Source organism: Hyperoodon ampullatus, assembly GCF_949752795.1.
Source record: "Hyperoodon ampullatus genome assembly, chromosome: 10".
NCBI classification, from domain to species: Eukaryota; Metazoa; Chordata; class Mammalia; order Artiodactyla; family Ziphiidae; genus Hyperoodon; species Hyperoodon ampullatus.
Genome location: NC_136923.1, coordinates 32,238,788 through 32,261,911, shown reverse-complemented (window position 1 = coordinate 32,261,911; position 23,124 = coordinate 32,238,788). Strand labels below are relative to the sequence as shown.

Sequence of the window (23,124 nt, the reverse complement as noted above, 5' to 3'; positions counted from 1 at the left end):
AAAATTACAAAGCATATAAAGAAATAGAAAATTATGGCCCATTCACAGGAAAAAAAAAGAATTGACAAAAGGCATCCCTGAGGAAGCCCAGACATTGGACTTACTAGACAAAGACTTTTTAAATAACCGTTTTTAATATGCTCAAAATGCTGAAGGAAACCATGGACAAATTAAAGAAAAACAGGAGAACAATGTGTGAATAAGTGTGGAAGATCAGTAGAGAGATAGAAATTGTAAAAGTATTAATACAATAGCTGAAATAAAAATTCAGTGGAAGATTTAGTGACAGATTTGAGCAGGAGGAAGGAGTCAAACTTGAAGTTAGGGCAACTGAAGTTACTCTGTCTGAGGACTAGAAAGAAAAAAGATGAAGAAAAATGAACAGTACCTAAGGGACCTATGAGACACCATCAAGTGTACCAATATATGCATTTTGGAAATCCCAGAAGAGAGTAAGAAAGGGGCAGAAAAAAATTATTTGAAGAAATAATGGCTGAGGAGAACTTTACGGTTTTAGTTCTCACATTTAGGTCTCTGATCCACTTTGAGTTAATTTTTGTATATAGGCGGAGGAAAGGGTCCAACTTTTGCACGTGGTTATCCAGTTGTCCCATCACCATTTGCTGAGGAAACTTTTCTTTTCCTATTGGATGGACCCTGTTCTTCTTTTTCAAGATTGTTTTGCCTATTCAGGGTCCCTTGCAATTCCATATACATTTGCGAATTCACTTTTCCATTTCTACAAAAAAGGCGATTAGGATTCTGGTAGGGATTGCATTGACTCTGTAGACCAGTTTGGGTAAATTTGACACCTTAATATTTAGTCTTCCAATCCATGAACACAGGATGTCCTTCTGTTTACAGGCATACCTTAGAGATACTGTGGGTGCAGTTCCAGACCACCACAATAAAGCAAATATCGCAATAAGCGAGTCATACGAATTTTTTGGTTTCCCAGTGCGTATAAAAGTTATGTTTACACTATACTGTAGTCTATTAAGTGTGCAATAGCATTATGTCTAAAAAAAAACAATGTACATACCTTAATTAAAAGAAATGCTGTTGGAAAAATGGCGCCAATAGATTTGTTTGACCCAGGGTTGCCACAGCCTTCAATTTGTAAGAAATGAAATGTCTGAAGCACAGTAAAGTTAAGTGCAATAAAACGAGCTATGGGGGCTTCCCTGGTGGCACAGTGGTTGAGAGTCAGCCTGCCGATGCAGGGGACACGGGTTTGTGCCCTGGTCCAGGAAGATCCCACATGCCGCGGAGCGCTAGGCATGTGAGCTATGGCCGCTGAGCCTGTGCGTCCGGAACCTGTGCTCCGCAGCGGGAGAGGCCACAACAGTGAGAGGCCGCGTACCGCAAAAAAACAAAACAAAAAACAAAACAAAACAAAAAAAAAAACGAGCTATGCCTGTATTTGTCTTTAATTTATTTCAGCAGTATTTTGTAGTTTTCATTGTACGAGTTTTTTACTTCTTTGGTTAAATTTATTCCTAGGTATTTTATTTAGATGCTATTATAAATTGAATTGCTTTTTTTTTTTTTTTTTTTTTTTTGCGGTACGCAGGCCTCTCACTGTTGTGGCCTCTCCCGTTGCGGAGCACAGGCTCTGGACGCACACGCTCAGTGGCCATGGCTCACGGGCCCAGCCGCTCCGCCGCATGTGGGATCTCCCTGGACCGGGGCACGAACCCGTGTTGCCTGCATCGGCAGGCGGACCCTCAACCACTGCGCCACCAGGGAAGCCCCTGAATTGCTTTTTAAATTTCCATTTTGGATTGTTCATTGCTGATGTATACACACGACTGATTTTTCTGTGTTTTTCTCGTAAACTGCAACTTTGCTGAATTTGTTTGTTAGCTCTAGTAGCTTTTTTGTGGGTTCTATGGGATTTTCCATATAGAGAATCTTGTCATCTGTGAATAGACATAGTATACTTCTTCCTTTCCAATTTGGATGCCTTTTATTTCTTTTTCTTGTGTCTGGCTAGAACTTCAGTACAGTATTGTGTAGCAATGGTGAAAAGTAGGCTTTCTTGCCATGTTCCTGATCTTAGGAAGAAAGCTTTCAGTCTTTCACCATTGAGTATTATGTTAGCTGTGGGTTTTTCATAAATGTCCTCTATCATGTTAAGGAAGTTCCTTTCAGTCCTAGCTTTCTGGGTTGGTTTTTTTTTTGTTTGTTTGTTTTTTTAATATCATGAAAGGGTGTTGGATTTTGTCAAATGCCTTTTCTACATCAATTGAGATGATCTTTTGGTTTCATTTTGGTTTTTTCCTTTTTTCTATTAATGTGGTATATTATATTGATTGACTTATGTTGAACCACTTTGGATAAATCCCACTTTTTCAGCAAGCCAAGCCACTGCTTTTCCATCATGGGTGAGTTCTGAGTTAGGCTAAACAGAGGTGAGAGCCTCTAGTCAGACCTTCAGGTAGCCCCCAGACATGTTAGAATAGACGGACGCAAAAATTTGCAATTTAGGTCTACTCTCTCTGGAACCAGGTAACAGGGTCCCACAGTGGGAATTCAGGCTGATGTCTTCAAGGCTTCTGTTTTACAGGGGGAAGGGAGGGGACAAGGGTGAGGAATGCCACGAAGATTTCCCACTTTTTTTTTTTTTTTTGGCTGTGTTGGGTCTTCATTGCTGTGCGCAGGCTTTCTCTGGTTGCGGTGAGCAGGGGCTACTCTTCGTTCAGTGCACGGGCTTCTCATTGCAGTGGCTTCTTGTTGCAGAGCACGGGCTCTAGGCTCCTGGTCTTCAGTAGTTGTGGTGCGTGGGCTCAGTAGTTGTGGCTCGTGGGCTCTAGAGCACAGGCTCAGTAGTTAGGGCACATGGGCTTAGTTGCTCCGTGGCATGTGGGATCTTCCTGGCCCAGGGATTGAACCCGTGTCCCCTGCACTGGCAGGCAGATTCTTAACTACTATGCTACCAGGGAAGTTCCAAGATTTCCTACCATTTTTAAGTTGCCTTTTTCTTGATTCAGCGTTCACATGGTTGCTGTAAAACTTTGCTTTCCAAGGTTCTGATGAAGTTGGTTCTGACAGTTTCTGCCTGTTTTTTCAGCCTTTGTGTGGGGGTGAGAGCTTGGAGCCGCCTACTCTGCCATTTTGCTGATTTCACTTTCTTCATTTTTTTTGATTCAAAAAAAATGTCCTTCTTTTTATTTCTTATTTCTCTTAAGGCATTTTTTGTTATATTTAGTTACTTGTGTCCTTTTAATTTTGTACTCATTCCTGAAATGATTTCCCTTTTTTTCTATTTCTTTTTGAGTTCTTTCACCTTTCCCTGAGTTTTGTAATTGTGATTTATATTTCTTTTCTGTGCCTTGAGTTATTTTCCTAATGTCTTTTAGCTTGTTCTGAAATAGTATAATTTTGATCTGTTCCCAAGGTTTGTCTGTCATTATTTGTAGGGAATGTTATTTTGCTCTTTATTCTTTTTTTTAAAAAAATAACTATGGCATGGGACACTGATATTTTTCTGTTGCTCATTTTTATGTGAAATTTGTTTTCCTGAACTTACAGAAGGGGGTCATGATTCAGGATAAATTTTCTAATGTCACAGAGCTCCCTCTTCTGTTGTTTTTGTAAAATGTTTAAAAATATGATGGCTTCCTTTCCCCTTTTCTACTTTTATCTGGGTCTTTTCTTTCCTTGTCTCTATTGTCCCTGCCATGATCAATTTTGGTTCCACACCCAACAGCTTTCCCACAGTGTGGAGCCCTATCCTGGAAGGCAGCTTTGGTTGGTAGGTTGGTTTTAAGAATTTATAAGACTCAGGGGCTTCCCTGGTGGCGCAGTGGTTGAGAGTCCACCTGCTGATGCAGGGGACACGGGTTCGTGCCCCGGTCCGGGAAGATCCCACATGCCGTGGAGCGGCTGGGCCCGTGAGCCGTGGCCGCTGAGCCTGCGCGTCTGGAGCCTGTGCTCTGCAACGGGAGAGGCCACAACAGTGAGAGGCCCGCGTACCGCAAAAAAAAAAAAGAATTTATAAGACTCAGACTGCTCCAGCCTTTTTCAGAATCTACCTCATACTCACTTGTTAGTGGATTGGGCTGAACCTTCCCCATTTTCATCTTCTCTTCTCAAATTGGCCATCATATTGTCCAGTAAATATCTAGTGACTATTTTGAGGTTCTCAAGTCCCTCAAATCCTGCATTGTTTCCAAATACATCCTCCTGCACAGATGCTGATTTCATGAAGGTCTTGTGACTGTTGATGGTTTTCCCCGCTTGTATTTTGAGGTTCATATGGATAATTTGTCACCAATTTTTGTTGCAAATGTTGCCCATGGGATTTTGGTTTTGCTGTCTTAGTCACTCTTTTTCATTTTAGGTGGTGATTCAAGTAAATTAAAAATCTATGATGTATGGAGTCTTGCCTGGTGGTCCAGTGGTTAAGACTCCACACTTCCACTGCAGGGGACAGAGGTTTGATCCCTGGTCAGGGAACTAAGATTCTGCATGCCACATGGTGCAGGCCAAGAAAAAGAAAAAAAAAAATCTATAATGTAGTATCTGCCATCTAGAATCCAGAATCTACTCTGCATTCACATTTTTAAAAACCCCCCCATATGGACTTAGAATTTCTGGCTTCTGGCCTGTGGCACGTCTCCTGTGTTTGTGCTTTGTTCTGAAGCTTTAATTCAAATGTTATTAATCTATTGGTGGTTGGATTTTTTTTATAATTACTATCATCATATCTGTGTGTGTGTGTGTGTGTGTGTGTGTGTGTGTGTGTGTGTGTGTTTATTTATTGGCTGCATCGGGTCTTAGTTGAGGCGTGTGGGATCTTCACTGAGGCATGCGGGATCTTTTGTTGCGGCTCGTGAGCGTCTCTCTAGTTGTGACGTGTGGGTTTCTTTTTTCCTCTCTCTCTAGTTGTGGTGCACAGGCTCCAGAGTGCCTGGGCTCTGTAGTTTGCAGCACACGGGCTCTCTCATTGAGGGTGCAAGCTCAGTAGTTGCGACACACGGGCTTAGTTGCCCCACAGCCTGTGGGATCTTAGTTCTCCGACCAGGGATCGAACCTGCGTTCCCTGCGTTGGGAGGCAGATTCTTTACCACTGGCCCACCAGGGAAATCCCTATTGGTGGTTAGATATTGCAAAAACCTGTCAACGTAGAAAAGCTAGAAAGAAGCAGTTTATCATTATAGTGGAAATGAAAGCATTTACAAATTGTACCGAAGTTGAAAGTGATGCAAAATGTATTTGTTTATGGAGTGAAAGAGCAGAAACTTTCTGAAGGCCAAAGAGCAAATTATACAACCTGTAAAGTGCTGTGCCTGCGTCTTTGAAGGTAATCGTAATAAGCAAGAAACAAGGATAAAGAAAAGATATGAATGTTTTAATATAAAATTTCTCATATTTTAAATATGTAGAATGCAATATAAATATGACAATGGGCTGAATTTCATTTATAAGCATAGTTCCTACTCCCACATATAGGGTGTTTCATACTATAGCAGAATTAAGAACAGAATATTATTCACTTCCACAAACTGTTTCTCTTAGAAAATAAAATATATATATATATATGTTTTAAGAGATGAACTGATTTGAGACCTTACTGACTTTTACAGGATTAATCCCTCATTATTGCTTAAAGTATGCATCCTATAATTTGTAGAATTGAAATATATATTCAAAGTGATCTGTTCAATTCTCACAATCTATCCATTCTCCACAGGTGGTAGTGGAGATGGTAACAAAACTTTTTCAAATGACAAAATTGCATTTTAAGCCTCAATTTTAGAAAAAAAACAGATTTTAAGTAAAAAAAATTTACATTATATTTGCTGTGAACATTTTCTGAATAATATTAAATGATATAAATATTTACATGTTAAAAAACTTTTATAATTCTCTATATATTTTTTTATTTAAATGTAAATATATAAGTTATTTTACATGAGATCTAACCTGATATGAGAATTACCTTGAAAATATTCCACATAATCAGAAAGTCAACTCTAAAAAATTTGATGACATATTTAGTTAATTTCCCATTGATGCCATTGATTTATTTTCTCATGCAGTCATCTGATTCTCTTAGATATACTTAACCTTTACCAATGGAAATATTTTTTTAAAGGGTGAGAGGTGGAAAGAGCAAAGTTTCAGTGAGTCACTCTGAGGTACATTGGGAACAATTGCATAAATGGTATTTTGAGTAAAATCTATTGAAACTATTTTCATTGTTGCCACACAGATCCATCATCATGAATTTTTTTTTTTTTTTTTTTTTTTTTTATTTTTTATTTTTATTTACATGAATTTTTTTAAAAATTTTAAATAAAAGAAATACTTCCCCCCCTCAAAAAAAAAAGAAACAAGGAAAAGTGACTGATGGGGCAAGGACAACCTTTCAGTTCAGGGATCACCATCAGTGCTTGATTTGGGGGAGCTTAACCTTCAGTCAGGGGAAAGCAGGGAGTTAATTGAAGATAAAACCTGAAAACAGTGAAAGTTGAACTTTGGCCACAAGCTACAGGGGGTTTTATAAATTCTGGGCTCCTTACATATCTGCTCAACATCAAAGTGAATGCCCAGTGGCTAATACAAACACCAGAGATGCTTAGGCATTCCTTAGGCTACTAGGAAATAAAGATAGTTAAAGCTTCAACAAGATTTGATTTTTAGAGTAGTTAAAATTTTTCTCTTTTGGGACTTCCCTGGTGGCACAGTGGTTAAGAATCCGCCTGCCAGTACAGGGGGACACAGGTTCGATCCCTGGTCCGGGAAGATCCCACATGCCGCGGAGCAACTATACCCGTGCTCCACAACTACTGAGCCTGCGCTCTAGAGCCCGAGAGCCACAACTACTGAGCCCATGTGCCATAACTAGTGAAGCCACGCCCCTAGAGCCCATGCTCCACAGCAAGAGAAGCCACAACAATGAGAAGCCCATGCACCACAACGAAGAGTAGCCCCCGCTCGCAGCAACTAGAGAAAGCCCATGTGCAGCAATGAAGACCCAATGCAGACCAAAAAAAAAAAAAAAAAAGCCTGATGGAAAAAGGTGTATCAGCATAGAGGAGAAATATATTTCTGGTTTGAAAGTGACAAAGGACCAACTGACATACCTGCTACAGGAAATGCATCCAGGGACTGTAACCACAGTCACTTCCCAGTGCCTTGCAAACAAGTTGACTTATTTATACCTATCTAACCTGATAGTAAATAGAATAGCTTCTGTACAATGTAGACTGAATAGTGGTAGATTGTTTCATAGAAGATGCAGAAACATTATTTTTAATAACAGTTTTTCAAAACACCAAGGGCAGAAGGTTAAATCAGTGAAAATATTTCTGCAGGGAAGTAAACAATTGCAGTCTAGCTATACCCAAGTGTGGAGGCTCAGGGGCATGAGTGGAGGTTAGTGTGGCTGAGAGGGATAAGGGAGGAAAATAGTGTGAGTTAATGAGTTTGGAGAGGGAACCAGGAGTCATATCATGTGGGGCTTTATTGGCTGTAATGGTAAGAACTTTGGACTTTATTCCAAGGTGTTTGGAAGCCATTAGCTGGTTGAGAGCAGAGGATCAATGAACAACTAACGTTAAATGGTATGTTCAAGCTAAATGAAGGTCAAAGATACCATGGTGTGCTTTGGACATAATATAGACATGTTAGAATGAAAAGAACATGGGTTAATATTGATTAAAATTTTTTTTAATTTGAAAATTTATGGTTTTAGAGTTAAGAGCTACAAACAGGTGTTGAGATATATGTGTGTGTGTGTGTATACACATAGAAAAACACACACACATTTTTGTTTTTCAAACAGAGTTTTCTCAACAGTACTGAGCCTCATTTCATATGTTCTTACTTTTGTTCTCTTAATTTTTTTTTTTAAACCACTAGTAACAGCCCACTATATTGACTTAGTAACACACTAATGGATCAGAATTTGAAGTTTGGAAACCACTGTAAATCTATAATCCCCTTATTTGGCTTGCCAAGGCACATATAACTGAAAATGACCAAACCAGAATTCAGATATTGCCACATTTCCCAAGAATATATTAAAATTAAAAAACAAAAAACAAACTCGTTTATACAGTGCAGCAGTAGGTTCCAGTGTAGAAAAAATCTTGAGGATAATTGTTCCTACTTGAGCATATTGCCTGTGCTTATCTCCCTGGTGTGAAATATTAAGGCCTCTAAGTTTCAAATGGACTTGTAAAATATCAACACAATTTTCTTTATTAATGGTCTGTAATTAACTACATAAACTGCTAGCCAAAGTAACAGTTGGTCTCTTTTTGAATTATAAACAGAGACTAAGTCATTTATAGACAGCCTGGTGGCCTTTAAATTGTCACCTAGGAATTAATGAAAAGAAATGTCATTTTCGTATCTTCTGCAAATTGCTTATTCTTCTGTTGTGTTTCATTTTGGAAGAGGGTTTTTGGGAGGAGTGAAGGATAAATGAAACATAAAGGTCAGTGTGAAGTAATGGGGGAAAAATGTCCCTTTTAATTCCATGATATAAATCCCTGCTTCTGTATTCCATAGCTCTGTTTGGAAAGATACTTGCCTGTGCCCCACTTTTCTCACTTATAAATGGAAATAATATCTATAACATAGCTTTAATGTTAAGGTTAAATGAGGGCCTGGTGGTGCAACATGTATTTTAATAAATATTAGTTTTCTTCTTTCCTTTCTTCCTTAGGAAGGCATTCAGTGAAAATGTGTTGCTAGAATAAGCAGGGCTGGAGAGTGTAGAAAGATGCAAAAAGAAAGGTACATCTTTTTTTATTGGTTGTTCTCTTCCTAGTAAGTCTATTGTGTGTGATCCCAGTTGTTCCTAATTTCTCTTGGACTAGGTAGGTGATAAATAGGTAGGCTTCCTGTGCCTCCTGCTGTCCCTTCCCTTCTTAAAGAGGGAGGATTACCCAAGTGATGAAAGGCAAGTTTGGGGGGGCCAGGAAGTGATACCTTCATAGCTGATGCCAGTATTTTAGTTTCTAGTGTCTCCAAAATGTTTATCACAAAGAGTTTACTGAAGATGTTTTGGGCCTGATACCACGTATGTTAGTTAACTGATAGCAATTAATACAGGTGTTACCTAACACCAATTGTCGTTGCCTGTGGAATAAATAGCACTTCCTTTGACTTAACCCAGAAATCCTAGGAGCAAAGTTACAAAGTCAGAGTGAGATGGAAAGATAAAATTAGAGTTTTGTGTAGCTGGCTTAAAAAGAAGAAAATAACAGCTTTATTGAAATATAATTTATATACCATAAAATTCAGTCTTTTAAAATGAACAATTCATTGGTTTTTAGTATATTCACAGAGTTATGCAACCATCACCACTATCTAATTTTAGAACCTTTTAATCACCCCAAAAAGAAATCTTATACCCATTAGCAGTTATTCACCCCACCCCATCCCACCCTCTGCCCCAGCACCTCAGCCCCTTGCAACCACTAATGTGCTTTTTATCCCTATGGATTTGCTTATTCTGGATATTTCATATAAATGGAATTACATAATATATGTCTTTTGTGACTGGCTTCTTTTACTTAGCATAAGGTTTTAAAAGTTCATCCATGTTATAGCTTGAATCAGTACTTCATTCCTTTTTATTGCAAAATAATATAATTCATGTGGATATACTATGTTTTGTTAACCCATTCATCAGTTGATGGGCATTTGAGTTGTTTCCATTTTTTGGCTATAAGGAATAATGCTGCTATGAACATTCGTGTACAAGTTTTGGTGAAGACATATGTTTTCAGTTCTCTTCAGTATATACCTCAGAGTAGGATTGCAGGGTCATATGCTAACCTTTTGTTTAACATTTTGAGGACCTTGTAAACTGTTTCCTGAAGTGATATACCATTTTGTCCAGCTGGATTTTAAATCACCCAGTTTCAGGGTTCTAATTTCACATGTAATGAAGGAGAATCTTAGCTGAAGTATGCGGTTTGAATTGATAGGGGGGAAAAAAATCTACCTGCAATAGTTTGCAAAGTTGGAAGTATTGATACTATTTTTTAAAAGTAGGTTTGGAATTATTACTACTAATCTTTGGCTCTTTTTTAAAATTTTATTTTTGCAGTTTTATCTCCAAGACACTAAAAGTAGTAATGGTACCTTTATAAATAGTCAGAGATTGAGTCGAGGCTCTGAAGAAAGTCCACCATGTGAAATTCTTTCCGGTGACATTATCCAGTTTGGGGTAGATGTGACGGAGAACACACGGAAAGGTACGGGTATGGATTGATTTTTCCTATTAATTTGCCATGTTTGTTTAATTTTTTATTCTGTTGTTTAATGTTACAAAACATTTCATGCTTGCAGAAGCAATTTAAGTATAACATTTTATGCAGTGAAAAGTTGTCTCTCACTTTCCCTATTGTTTTTCTAAAATTTTAAATTCTAAAATGTTAAATAATTTATAATCTTTATCACAGTATGAAAACACAGGGCACTACTGAGTCAGTTAGGAAACAGTTGGCTGTGGTGATGCTGTACTCAACCAATAGGAGCTTAAACCATAAGGATATTTCTTGTTAACTTATTAACAACAAGCCTGGAGGTAGGTACGTCCAGACTTTGTTCACTTGGCTCAGTGATGTTATCAGGAATCCAGGGTCTACTGTCCTCCCATTCTGTTATCCCTTACATGTTGGTTTTTTACGCTTTTGCTTGTTGCCTCATGGTCTAAGGATGATGGCTGCAGCCCCAGGCTTTATTTTCCTCACACCAGTGTCCTAGGCAAAAAAGATAAGGTGGGGGCAAAATGCCTTTTTGTGTGGCTCTCTTTTCATGTTTGAAAGAACAATCTTTCCTAGACTCCTTCCAGCAGATTCTTTCTTTTGTCTCACTGGCTGCATGGGTAGGTCACATACATACCTTTAACTGTAGCTACAAAGGAGCCTGGGAAGGAAGTTACTTGGCAAAAGTAAGCAGGAGATCCGTGACTGGCATAGATCAATTATGATTCATCCCTTTTGGTTGTGTCTTCATTGTTGCCCCAAACAAAATCAGAATTCTGTAGGCAGCTACCACGAATATAAAATTTCATATCTCAAGTTTTTGAAACTAGGATTTCTCTAGCTAAATAAATTTAGATTAATTTTACAATTCTGAGGCTTTTGGGCCCTACCTAGTTCACTGTTTACTTTATGACCAAGAAATTATATGGCTGAATCATAAAACTAAATAAATAGGAACCAAAAGTATGCAGTCCCACTGTCGCAGTTTAATATAGATAGTGGAACCGATTGGCAAGTTTCTCCTTTTGTTTCTCTGAGCACACTCTGATCTGATAATACCTTAAGTCATTAGTCTCTGGCATTTTGCACAGTAGATATGGGAATCCAGGGGGTGCTGGTGATGATAGTGTGTGTGTGTACACGTGCATATACGTTTACATACTGCAACTGCAGTATTATTTTTGCTGGGTTTTGTTGGCCTCCTCAGAGTGTTAGGTTTTTTGTTTGTTTGCTTGTTTGTTTTTTTAAGGTGTTAGGTTTTGAAATTTGGATGTGTGTAGGGCCAACGTCTTAGGAATTTTCATTTACAATTTAAAATAGAATGGAAAGTTTGTATTTTGATGCAAAATATTGAGTGCTCCTTACTAAGAGAACTCAACTTATGTGTAAACATACTGAGAACAGCTGCAGTGGACACTCTGATATCTGCTGTTGCCACATCACACCTCTTCTGCTAGCAAGTCATTCAGCAAACATTTACTGAACCCCAGCTGTGAGGAGCCCACAGAGAAGACAGAATTTGATTACACTGTCTTTCTCTCCAAGGAATATCTATTTTCTTGGCTTGCATTTCTCAAACAAAGAGAATTAAAAGGTGTTAATTGATAGAAGAATGAAGTAATCAAATACATTTAGGAATGCTTAGTTAACCAAAGATAGTCAGGACTTCTCCGACCTTATAACATGCTAACATATATGCAGATCTCCAAGGGGGTGACTGTTACAAGATGTAGGTAAGTTCCAAACTCCTTCCCACTCTTCTTCCCCATCTAGCTGTGGGGGCCACTTTAGAAAATGCTGTAGAAAGCTAAGAGGACAACTCTGAGATTCAGGGTTACTATTAGTTCAATATTATTTTGACAACATAGATTCTTGCAGGCTTCTTTGAAAATTTATCTTTTGTGCCAACTTTAAGGAAAGTAAAGAAAAATTTCTTCATCATTTAAAATGTTTCTTTTGGTATTTATTGCCTTCAAAAAGTTGACTTATATTATGCATGGCCTCTTGGGATACAGCTGTGTCACAAGTTGAGTATTACTGTTTAAACATATGCTTTAAAAAATAAAAAAAAAGATGCTCTATGCCAAACAGTATTATGATAAGCTTTATATCACTTGGAAAATCCTACTGAAATTGTGCAACACTACTGGATAACTCTTGGATCAAAGAAGACATCAAAAAGGGAATTTCAAACTATGTGGAAAGGAAAGGAGACTTTCATACCAAAATACAGTAAATCCTTTACTCAGATAAAAATTTATAATCTTAAATATTTTCCGTATTAAAGAAGAAAGACAAACAATGAAGGAACTTGGTACTTAGAAGAAATTAGAAAAAGAACAACAAGAAAAAGAAGTTGGGAAGAAGAAATAAAAAAGCAGAAATTAATGAAATGAACAAAAAACCCTGAAAGGGATTAAACAAACCCAAAGGCTGGATCTTTAAAACAAAACAGTAAAATAAAATAGGTAATTAATAAGCCTTGATTCCTTTATTAGGTTAAAAAAATATAAGGAATGAGAAAGGAGATATAAACACAGATCTGGGATATACCAAAAGAATTATTAGAGACTGTTACATGCCAAACTATGGCAAAGAAAAAAAAAAAAAAAACTAGAGTAAATTAATGTTTTCCTGGCAAAATTATCCCAAGATGTAGGAAACTTTTAAGTTGATTTCTTTAAAAGAGACTAAAAAAGTTATTAAAGATTGACCAGAAATGGGTCCAATCCAAGACCAATGCTGAATTTGGTCTTACTAAAAAACAGATAAATCCAATGTTGTTTAAATACTCCAACATAGGTGAAGATGGGAAGCTCTCAAAATCCTTTGAAGAAGCCAGCAGCCTGTCATTAGTGCCAAATTCTGATACAGATAAAGTACAAAGAAGAAAATTGTAACTAATTTCATTTGTGACAATAGATAAAAAATCCTGATTAGGGTATTAATAAATTAAATTCAGAAATGAAACTATGTCTGTGAGTCTATTTTTGTTTTGTAGATAAGTTCATTTACATCATTTTTTAAGATTCCACATATAAGTGACATCATATGATATTTGTCTTTCTCTGACTTACTTCACTTAGTATAATAATCTCTAGGTCCATCCATGTTGCTGCAAATAGCATGATTTCATTCTTTTTTATGGCTGAGTAGTATTCCATCATGTATATAAACCACATCTTCTTTATCCATTCATCTGTCTATGTCTATCTGTCTATGGACATTTAGGTTGCTTCCATGTGTCGGCTGTTGTAAATAGTGCTGCTATGAACATTGGGGTGCACGTATCTTTTTCAATTATGGTTTTCTCTGGATACATGCTCAGGAGTGGGATTGCAGGGTCATATGGTAACTCCATTTTTAGTTTTTTAAGGAACCTCCATACTGTTCTCCATAGTAGCTGCACCAATTTACATTCCCACCAACAGTATAGGAGGGCTCCCTTTTCTCCACAACCTCTCCACCAATTTATAATGATGACCATTGTGACCCATGGGAGGTGGTATCTCATTGTAGTTTTGATTTGCACTTCTCTAATAATTAGCGATGTTGAGCATCTTTTCATGTGAGTATTGGCCATCTGTATGCCTTCTTTGGAGAAATGTCTATTTAGGTCTTGGGCCCATTTTTTTGATTGGGTTGGTTTTTTCTTCTGTAATTGAATTGTATGAGCTGTTTGTATATTTTGGAAATTAAGCCCTTGTTGGTAGCATCATTAGCAAATATTTTCTCCCAGTCTGTAGGTTGTCTTTTCATTTTGTTTATGGTTTCCTTTGCTGTGCAAAAGCTTATAAATTTAATTAGGCCCCATTTGTTTATTTTTGTTTATATTTCCATTACTCTAGGAGACAGAGGCTCTATAATGCTTTTGAATACATTTATAATAAGGATATCAAATTAGATACTTGAAATGATAAAAACTAGTTTGTGGGGATCTATGAAAGGATTTTTTTGCATCAGTGTGCATAGTACAAAAAACAATGGAAGGATAATTTTTATATTTCCCTTCATGCAGGTATTAAAAAGAATACATTAGTATTATATGAATTGCAGGGATTTTTGTAAGATATATTGTTGAGTGAGGAAAGGATTATGTTTAGTAATTTCATTATTTTTAAAAAGTCTCATCAGTCCCTATAAATGTACATTTATATGCATGTGTTTGTGTATGATTTTATGAACATGGGAAAACATGGAAGAATGCATACATACTAGTCATTAATGTGAGTCTTCCTGGAGTATGATTGGAGAGGAGGAGTAAAGGAGAAGTGGGAGCCAAATTAAAAAGGGCAAGACTAGCAAAACTGAAATAAAACCCCTCTAGGATATATGACATTTATGTATTTGTATAAAATAATGTATGTGTAAAAGGAAATTTAAAATATATATATATATAATATATAAAAGTGTTTTTATATTTGTGTGTGATGTATATATAAATCAGGATTTTTGTTAAAAATGTGATGAGTCTGAGGTCATTGAACATATCAGTTCACATTAGTGTGTCGTCTTTTCCAAGCTCTCCAAAACAAGCTGATTTTGATGTTTGGCTTTCCACACAGTGTGGCTTCAGGGAAAAGACTCATTGGTCAGCACTTTAGTAATACCCTGCCCTATAGATATAAAATGTTATTGCAAACAAATAGGATGACTTTCTAATAGATTTTTTTTTTTTTTTGCGGTACGTGGGCCTCTCACTGCTGTGGCCTCTCCCGTTGCAGAGCACAGGCTCTGGACGCACAGGCTCAGCGGCCATGGCTCACGGGCCTAGATGCTCCGCAGCATGTGGGATCTTCCCGGACCGGGGCACAAACCCGTGTCCCCTGCATCAGCAGGCGGACTCTCAACCACTGCACCACCAGGGAAGCCCTCTAATAGATTTTTTTTAAAAAAGAAGAAAGAAAGAAAGAAAAAGAAAAAGGAAGGGAGAAAGAGAGAAAGCCAACCTATCAGATCCTCCTGGAATGGGAGCCTTAACAACCTGATTGCTGGCCACTCCTCTGTTCACAAACCCACAAACTGCTCAGATGGCATGAGTTTTCTGGGTCATACATTACAGTAACCCTCTGTTGCAAATCTTGGGACCATTTAGTTCTATAAACTTCACATATAACTCCAATTAGCTGATCAGTCCAGGTCCCACTTTACCCACTCTGTTCCTAGGTTAAGCCTCTATGAACAAAGGGCCTGTTACGAGTAAGGCAAATGGTATCTTCCTTTTGCTTTGTGCTACAACTGCACTGAATTGCTTTTACTCCCCGCAGTAGGTCTTGCCCCTTCTGGCCTTCAAGCCCTTGCACATGATCTTTCCTTCACCTAGAAACCTTCCTAGGCTGAACAAAATGCCCTTCCATGTCCCTGTTGCACACTGTACTCGTCCTCTTTGTATGGTTGCCTCCCTCACTAACCTGTAAGCTGTTCAAGAACAGGCAGTGTGTCTGTTTTCATTGTAGACTCTCCACACTTAACCTGGCACATATTGGTTGAATAAATTTTCAAACGTCTCATAAATCTTTATCTGCCATTTTACAAAAGTTCTTTCTACCACCTCATCTCAACTAATATTTTGACAACCTTCCTCCTAATCTGGAGGCTTATATGAGGATTGGGTATTGGCAACCTTCTTGTTACCCACTGCCCTTTTTATTCTGCTGTGACTCAGTTACCTCTCCTTAACCTGTCTCAGCTTTAATTTCCTCATCTTGTAAAATGGGACTCATGATACTGCTATCTCAAGGTTTGTGGTATAATATTGAGTGTTCACATTGTGGCACAGTGTTCAATGTGAACACTGAAAGAGTGAACATAAAGTGCTTAGCTCAGGGTCAGGTGCTTTAATTATTACTGAAACCCTTGCCAATCATTTGCACCATCTTTTTTTGCCATCAAGTTTGCCCATCTTTCTCAGTAGCTTCAGCCCCAGGCTTCTTTACCCATCTGTCCTTTGGAACCCATCATTGGCATTTCAGAGGTACTCTCACCAACTTCTTGACTACTCCGTGATTTTTGGCCATGCTGTTTTGCTTATTTCTAGCTCTTGGAAACTTTCACCACAAGCTTTACATACTTCCACTTTCCTGCTACTAGCGGAAATCACAAAGCTGATTCAACATAGAATGTGCCAAATTTGCCAGATTGACTGAGAGAATCTGTCTGATGGCATGGCAGTCTTCTTTTGTTCATTTAAATGATGGCTTCTCAACCCAGGATATACACCAGAATTACCTGAAGAGCTTTGTAAAACTACACATGTGTGGATCCCACCCTTCAGCCCTAAGAAGGAGACTTGTTAGGTGTGGGACCTAGGCATACCTATTTTTTTGTTGTTGTTTGTTTCCCTTTGTATTTATTTATTTATTTATTTATTTATTTATTTATTTACATCTTTATTGGAATATAATTGCTTCACAATGTTGTGGTAGTTTCTGCTGTATAACAACATGAATCAGCTATATGTATACATATATCCCCGTATCCCCTCCTTCTTGTGTCTCCCTCCCACCCTCCCTATCCCACCCCTCTAGGTGGTCACAAAGCACCGAGCTGATCTCCCTGTGCTATGTGGCTGCTTCCCACTAGCTATCTATTTTACATTTGGTAGTGTATATATGTCAGTGCTACTCTCACTTCGTCCCAGCTTGCCCTTCCCCCTCCCCATGTCCTCAAGTCCATTCTCTACATCTGCGTCTTTATTTCTGTCCTGCCCCTAGGTTCATCAGAACCTTTTTTTTTTTTTTTTTTAGATTCCATATATATGTGTTAGCATATGGTATTTGTTTTTCTCTTTCTGACTTCCTTCACTCTGTATGACAGACTCTAGGTCCATCTACCCCACTACAGATAACTCAATTTCATTTCTTTTTATAGCCGAGTAATATTCCATTGTATATATGTGCCACATCTTCTTTACCCATTCATCTGTCGATGGACACTTAGGTTGCTTCCATGTCCTGGCTATTGTAAATAGTGCTGCAATGAACATTGTGGTACATGACTCTTTTTGAATTATGGTTTTCTCAGGATATATGCCCAGTAGTGGGATTGCTGGGTCATGTGGTAGTTCTATTTTTAGTTTTTTAAGGAACCTCCATACTGTTCTCCATAGTGGCTGTATCAATTTATATTCCCATCAACAGTGCAAGAGGATTCCCTTTTCTCCACACCCTCTCCAGCATTTACTGTTTGTTACAATTTTTTTTTTTTTTTTTTTTTTGCGGTACGCGGGCCTCTCACTGTGGCCTCTCCCGTTGAGAGCACAGGCTCCGGACGCGCAGGCCCAGCGGCCATGGCTCACGGGCCCAGCCGCTCCGCGGCATGTGGAATCTTCCCGAACCGGGGCACGAACCCGTATCCCCTGCATCGGCAGGCGGACTCTAAACCACTGCACCACCAGGGAAGCCCTGTTTGTTAAAATTTTTTGATGATGGCCATTCTGACCAGTGTGAGGTGATACCTCACTGTAGTTTTGATTTGCAGTTCTCTAATGACTAGTGATGTTGAGCATCCTCTCATGTGTTTGTTGGCAATCTGTATCTTCTTTGGAGAAATGTCTGTTTAGGTTTTCTGCCCATTTTTGGATTGGGTTGTTTGTTTGTTTTTATATTGAGCTGCATGAGCTGCTTGTTGATTTTGGAGGTTAATCTTTGTCAGTTTGCAAATATTTTCTCCCATTCTGAGGCTTGTCTTTTTGTCTTGTTTATGGGTTCCTTTGCTGTGCAAAAGCTTTTAAGTTTCATTAGGTCCCATTTGTTTATTTTTATTTTATTTTTATTTTTTTAATATGCAAATTTATTTATTTAATTTTGGCTGCATTGCTGCACGCGGACTTTCTCTAGTTGTGGTGAGCGGGGGCTACTGTTGTGATGCACGGGCTTCTCATTGAGGTGGCTTCTCGTTGCAGAGCATGGGCTCTAGGTGTGCGGGCTTCAGTAGTTGTGACATCAGTGCTCACTAGTTGTGGCTTGCGGGATCTAGAGTGCAGACTCAGTAGTTGTGGCGCATGGGCTTAGTTGCTCCACCGCATGTGGGATCTTCCCGGACCAGGGCTCAAACCCGTATCCCCTGCATTGGCAGGTGGATTCTTAACCGCTGCGCCACCAGGGAAGTCCTATTTTTGTTTTTATTTCCATTTCTCTAGGAGGTGGGTCAAAAAGGATCTTGCTGTGATTTATTTCATAGAGTGTTCTGCCTATGTTTTCCTCTGTTTTATAGTGTCTGACCTTACATTTAGGTCTTCAATCCATTTTGAGTTTATTTTTGTGTATGGCGTTAGGGAATGTTCTAATTTCATTCTTTTACATGTAGCTGTCCAGTTTTCCCAGCACCACTTATTGAAGAGGCTGTCTTTTCTCCATTGTATATTCTTGTCTCCTTTTTCAAAGATAAGGTGACCATATGTGCGTGGGTTTATCTCTGGGCTTTCTATTCTGTTCCATTGATCTATATTTCTGTTTTTGTGCCAGTACCATACTGTCTTGATTACTGTAGCTTTGTAGTATAGTCTGAAGTCAGGGAGCCTGATTCCTCCAGCTCTGTTTTTCTTTCTCAAGATTGCTTTGGCTATTTGGGGTCTTTTGTGTTTGCATACAAATTGTGAATTTTTTCTAGTTCTTTATTTGTTTTTTTTTTTTTTTTTTTTTTGCTGTATGCGGGCCTCTCACTGTTGTGGCCTCTCCCGTTGCGGAGCACAGGCTCCGGATGCGCAGGCTCAGCGGCCATGGCTCACGGGCCCAGCCGCTCCACGGCATGTGGGATCCTCCCAGACCGGGGCACGAACCCGTGTCCCCTACACCGGCAGGCGGACTCTCAACCACTGCGCCACCAGGGAAGCCCTGTTTATTTATTTTTAAATTTTTGGCTGTGTTGGGTCTTCATTGCTGCACGCAGGCTTTCTCTCTCTAGTTGCGGTGAGCGGGGGCTACTCTTTGTTGCAGTGCACGGGCTTCTCATTACAGTGGCTTCTCTTGTTGCAGAGCACAGGCTGTAGGTGTGTGGGCTTCAGTACATTTTCACAACATTTTCACAATGTTGATTCTTCTAATCCAAGAACATGGTATATCTCTCCATCTGTTTGTATCATCTTTAATTTCTTTCATCAGTGTCTTATAGTTTTCTGCATACAGGTCTTCTGTCTCCTTAGGTAGGCTTATTCCTAGGTATTTTATTCTCTTTGTTGCAGTGGTAAATGGGAGTGTTTCTTTAATTCCTCTTTCAGATTTTTTGTCATTTGTGTATAGGAATGCAAGAGATTTCTGTACATTAATTTTGTATCCTGCTACTTTGCCAGATTCATTTATTAGCTCTAGAAGTTTTCTGGTAGCATCTTTAGGACTCTCTATGTATAGTATCATGTCATCTGCAAGCAGTGACAGTTTACTACTTTTCTGATTTGGATTCCTTTTTCTTCTTTGATTCCTGTGGCTAAAACTTCCAAAACTATGTTGAATAATAGTGGTGAGAGTGAGCAACCTTGTCTTGTTCCTGTTCTTTGAGGAAATGGTTTCAGTTTTTCACCATTGAGAATGATATTGGCTGTGGGTTTGTCATATATGGCCTTTATTATGTTGAGGTAGGTTCCCTCTATTAGGCATACCTATTTTTAAAAAGTCTTGGGTTGTTCTTTTGGACAACTAGGTTTAAGAGCTCTGCTCTATTAAGTTTCTGGCAACTGTTTTATGTGCTTTGCCTTATCCTCAAGTCCCAAATTTCCCTTCTCATGTTGTCTGCTGTGAATCCATACTTCCTGGCTCTGTACCTGTATTTCCAGCTGCTTGCTTGGTTGTTTCCTCTTGTATGTCCTACTTTCACCTTATAATTACTCTGTACAAAGCCTAATTCCCACCTTCAAACTAGAGCAGTCCACTAACTTCCCAGTTTCGTTTACTGCTCCATCATTCTGTAAACACTCTAGCTCAGAATATTGGTATCTTTTCTGAATCCTGTCTCTTCTTTACCTTTAGCAGTTGTCACCTACACCATTTGTCTCCCTTCCCTGCTACTACTTGTTTTTCCAGATGCCAACCTAGAATGTTACAGTAGCTCTCCACTTCTGGCCACCATATTTTGCCAACCCACTGCCTCCAAAATATTCTTCTGTTACAGCTTTATTCATATCATTCTCCTGCTTTTAGAAGCCTTAAGTAGCTGTGTCATACTGTAGAATAAAGTCTGAAATGCTTACCTGTACACTTGAGACCCTCAAAAATGTGGACTCAATTCAACCTTTTGATTTTATTTCCCATTACTTCCCTTAATATATGTTAAGCAACGTTATTTAGAGGCAAGAGGGAGAATAAACTTTTTGAATACTAGCGCTGCCACTTGCCAAAATGGGATCTCAAGCAAGTTTAGCTTCTTTGACTTCAGTTGCCTCATCTGTAAAAATAGAACATAAAAATAACGATTTACATGGTTTGTCATAAGTAGTTAACATGTATAGTGTGCTTAGCACCTATACATGTTAACTACTGGCACCTAAAGGGCCTTGAAATATATTCTTTACCTCCTCCCTCCAGTCTCCTCCAGCTGCCCTCATTAGATGTGCAACTCGCTCACATCCTTCTCATTTTCTTTTTCTTTGCTCATGCCACTCTCTCTGCCTTTCCTTCCATTTATAGCTTTTGAAATCCTATTCTTTTTTTTTCTTTACCCTCTTCATAAATGCCCCTGCCCTTGTCCATTTCAAATTCCCACAGTGCTTTATAGCATTTTTCCCCCTTTGTTGTTATGTTAGATATTTCTAGTTCTGTGTACAAACTGAATTGAAATCTCAAGGACAAGGACCTGGTTGTAGTCCTCTTGGTTTTTCCTGTCATTCCCAGCATGCTCCTTTGTAGCCAGCATGTTTTCAGTGAATATTGAGCCAACAGGTAAAGCCAAAGAACCAACCAAGTCAAAAGATAAACCAACAAGCAATATCACTCCAAGAGAAATAAAGTAGCAAATTAATCCACATACCTAGAGAAAGGATTCCTCTCATCAAATAAATAGGTCGAAACACGACTTCTCTGGGAAATAGCTGACTCTGAATCTAGGGCAGAAAATGTATAAATTGAATTTATAAGATTTTTGTTGTATCAGGAAGCAATGGAGTTATTTAAGACTGCTGAGGTTCTGTTAGAAGAACTCAGGAATTAACGTGGAATTTTGACTGATTAAAGATTAGACAATTTGAGCATCAAGCAATAAGAGCAGTGGATTGAAATATATCAAATATGTTTAAATCCATAAAGTTACAATGATACTCAAAGAGAGAAAAATATTTGATCACCTCTGGAAGAACTTAGGAAACCCATTTCTCATTCTGAAAACAGATAAAGAGAAGAATAAAGCATTTGTGTTACCTTTCCTGTAGGAATTATACCTGAGATAAACAAGTAGTTGAAGAAAATGTTTCTTTTAATCCCTGAACTCCAGCTCACAAATGAAGACAGGATGATAGAATATCAATTCAAAAAAAGTTTTTCTAAGACAGTCTCTTCAGCAAGTGGTATTGGGAAAGCTGGACAGCCACATGTAAATAATGAAGTTAGAACACACCCTCAGACCATACACAAAAATAAACTCAAAATGGCTTGAAGACTTAAATATAAGACGTGACACCATAAAACTCCTAGAAGAGAACATAGGCAAAACATTCTCTGACATAAATCGTACCATCATTTTCGTAGGTCAGTCTCCTAAGGCAATAGCAAAAGCAAAAATAAACGGGACCTAATCAAACTTATAAGCTTTTGCACAGCAAAGGAAACCATAAAGAAAATGAAGAGACTGCCTACAGACTGGGAGAAAATATTTACAAACGATGCCACCGACAAGGGCTTAATTTCCAAAATATACAAACAGTTCATACAACTCAATAACAAAAAACAACCCAATCAAAAAATGGGTAGAAGACCTAAATACACATTTCTTCAAAGAACACATGCAGATGGCCAAGGGACACATGAAAAGCTGCTCAGCATTGCAAATTATTAGAGAAATGCAAATCAAAACCAACAGTGAGGTACCACCTCACACTGGTCAGAATGGCCATCATTAAAAAGCCTAGGGCCTCCCTGGTGGCGCAGTGGTTGAGAGTCCGCCTGCCGATGCAGGGGATACGGGTTCGTGCCCCGGTCTGGGAGGATCCCATATGCCGCGGAGCAGCTGGGCCCGTGAGCCATGGCTGCTGAGCCTGCGCATCCGGAGCCTGTGCTCCGCAACGGGAGAGGCCACAACAGTGAGAGGCCCGCGTACCACAAAAAAAAAAAAAAAAAAGCCTACACGTAACAAATGCTGGAGAGGGTATGGAGGAAAGGTAACCCTCCTACACTGTTGTTGGGAATATAAATTCGTGAAGCTACTATGGAAAAACAGTATGGAGGTTCCTTAAAAAAAGAGTTGCCATATGGATCTAGCAATCCCACTCCTGGGCATGTATCTGGAGAAAACTCCAGAAAACCCATAATTTGAAAAGATACATGCACCCCAGTGTTTATCGTAGCACTGTTTGCAGTAGCCAAGACATGGAAGCAACGTAAATGTCCATAGATAGATGAATGGATAAAGAAGATGTAGTATATATACACAATGGAATACTACTCAGCCATAAAAAAGAATGAAATCATGCCATTTGCAGTAACATGGATGGACTAGAGATAATCATACTAAGTGAAGTTAGTCAGATAGAGAAAGACAAATATCATATGATAGCACTTGTACATGGGAATCTAAAATATGACACAAATGAATTTATTTACAAAACAGAAAAAGATTTACAGACATAGAAAAAAGACTTATGGTTACCAAAGGGGAAAGGGGGTGGGGGAGGGAAATATTAGGAGTTTGGGATTAGCAGATACAGACTACTATATATAAAATGGACAACAAAGTCCTACTGTATAGC

The 23,124-nt window shown here is 38.6% G+C and overlaps 1 protein-coding gene across 10 annotated transcripts in view; it reads left to right on the top strand.

Moving 5' to 3' along the window:
- SLMAP (sarcolemma associated protein) overlaps positions 1 to 23,124 on the top strand; it is a gene marked incomplete at its 5' end in the record, with an annotated part of 151,090 nt that overhangs the window by 54,239 nt on the left and 73,727 nt on the right. For 7 of the 10 annotated variants that reach the window (XM_079713807.1, XM_079713815.1, XM_079713814.1 and 4 more), the window contains one exon: positions 10,076 to 10,223. In XM_079713807.1, coding sequence (XP_079569933.1) covers positions 10,076 to 10,223 — 148 coding nt within the window. Of the gene's footprint in view, positions 1 to 10,075; positions 10,230 to 23,124 lie in introns of all 10 variants that reach the window. The other 3 variants (XM_079713812.1, XM_079713809.1, XM_079713806.1) reach the window with 1 other exon arrangement.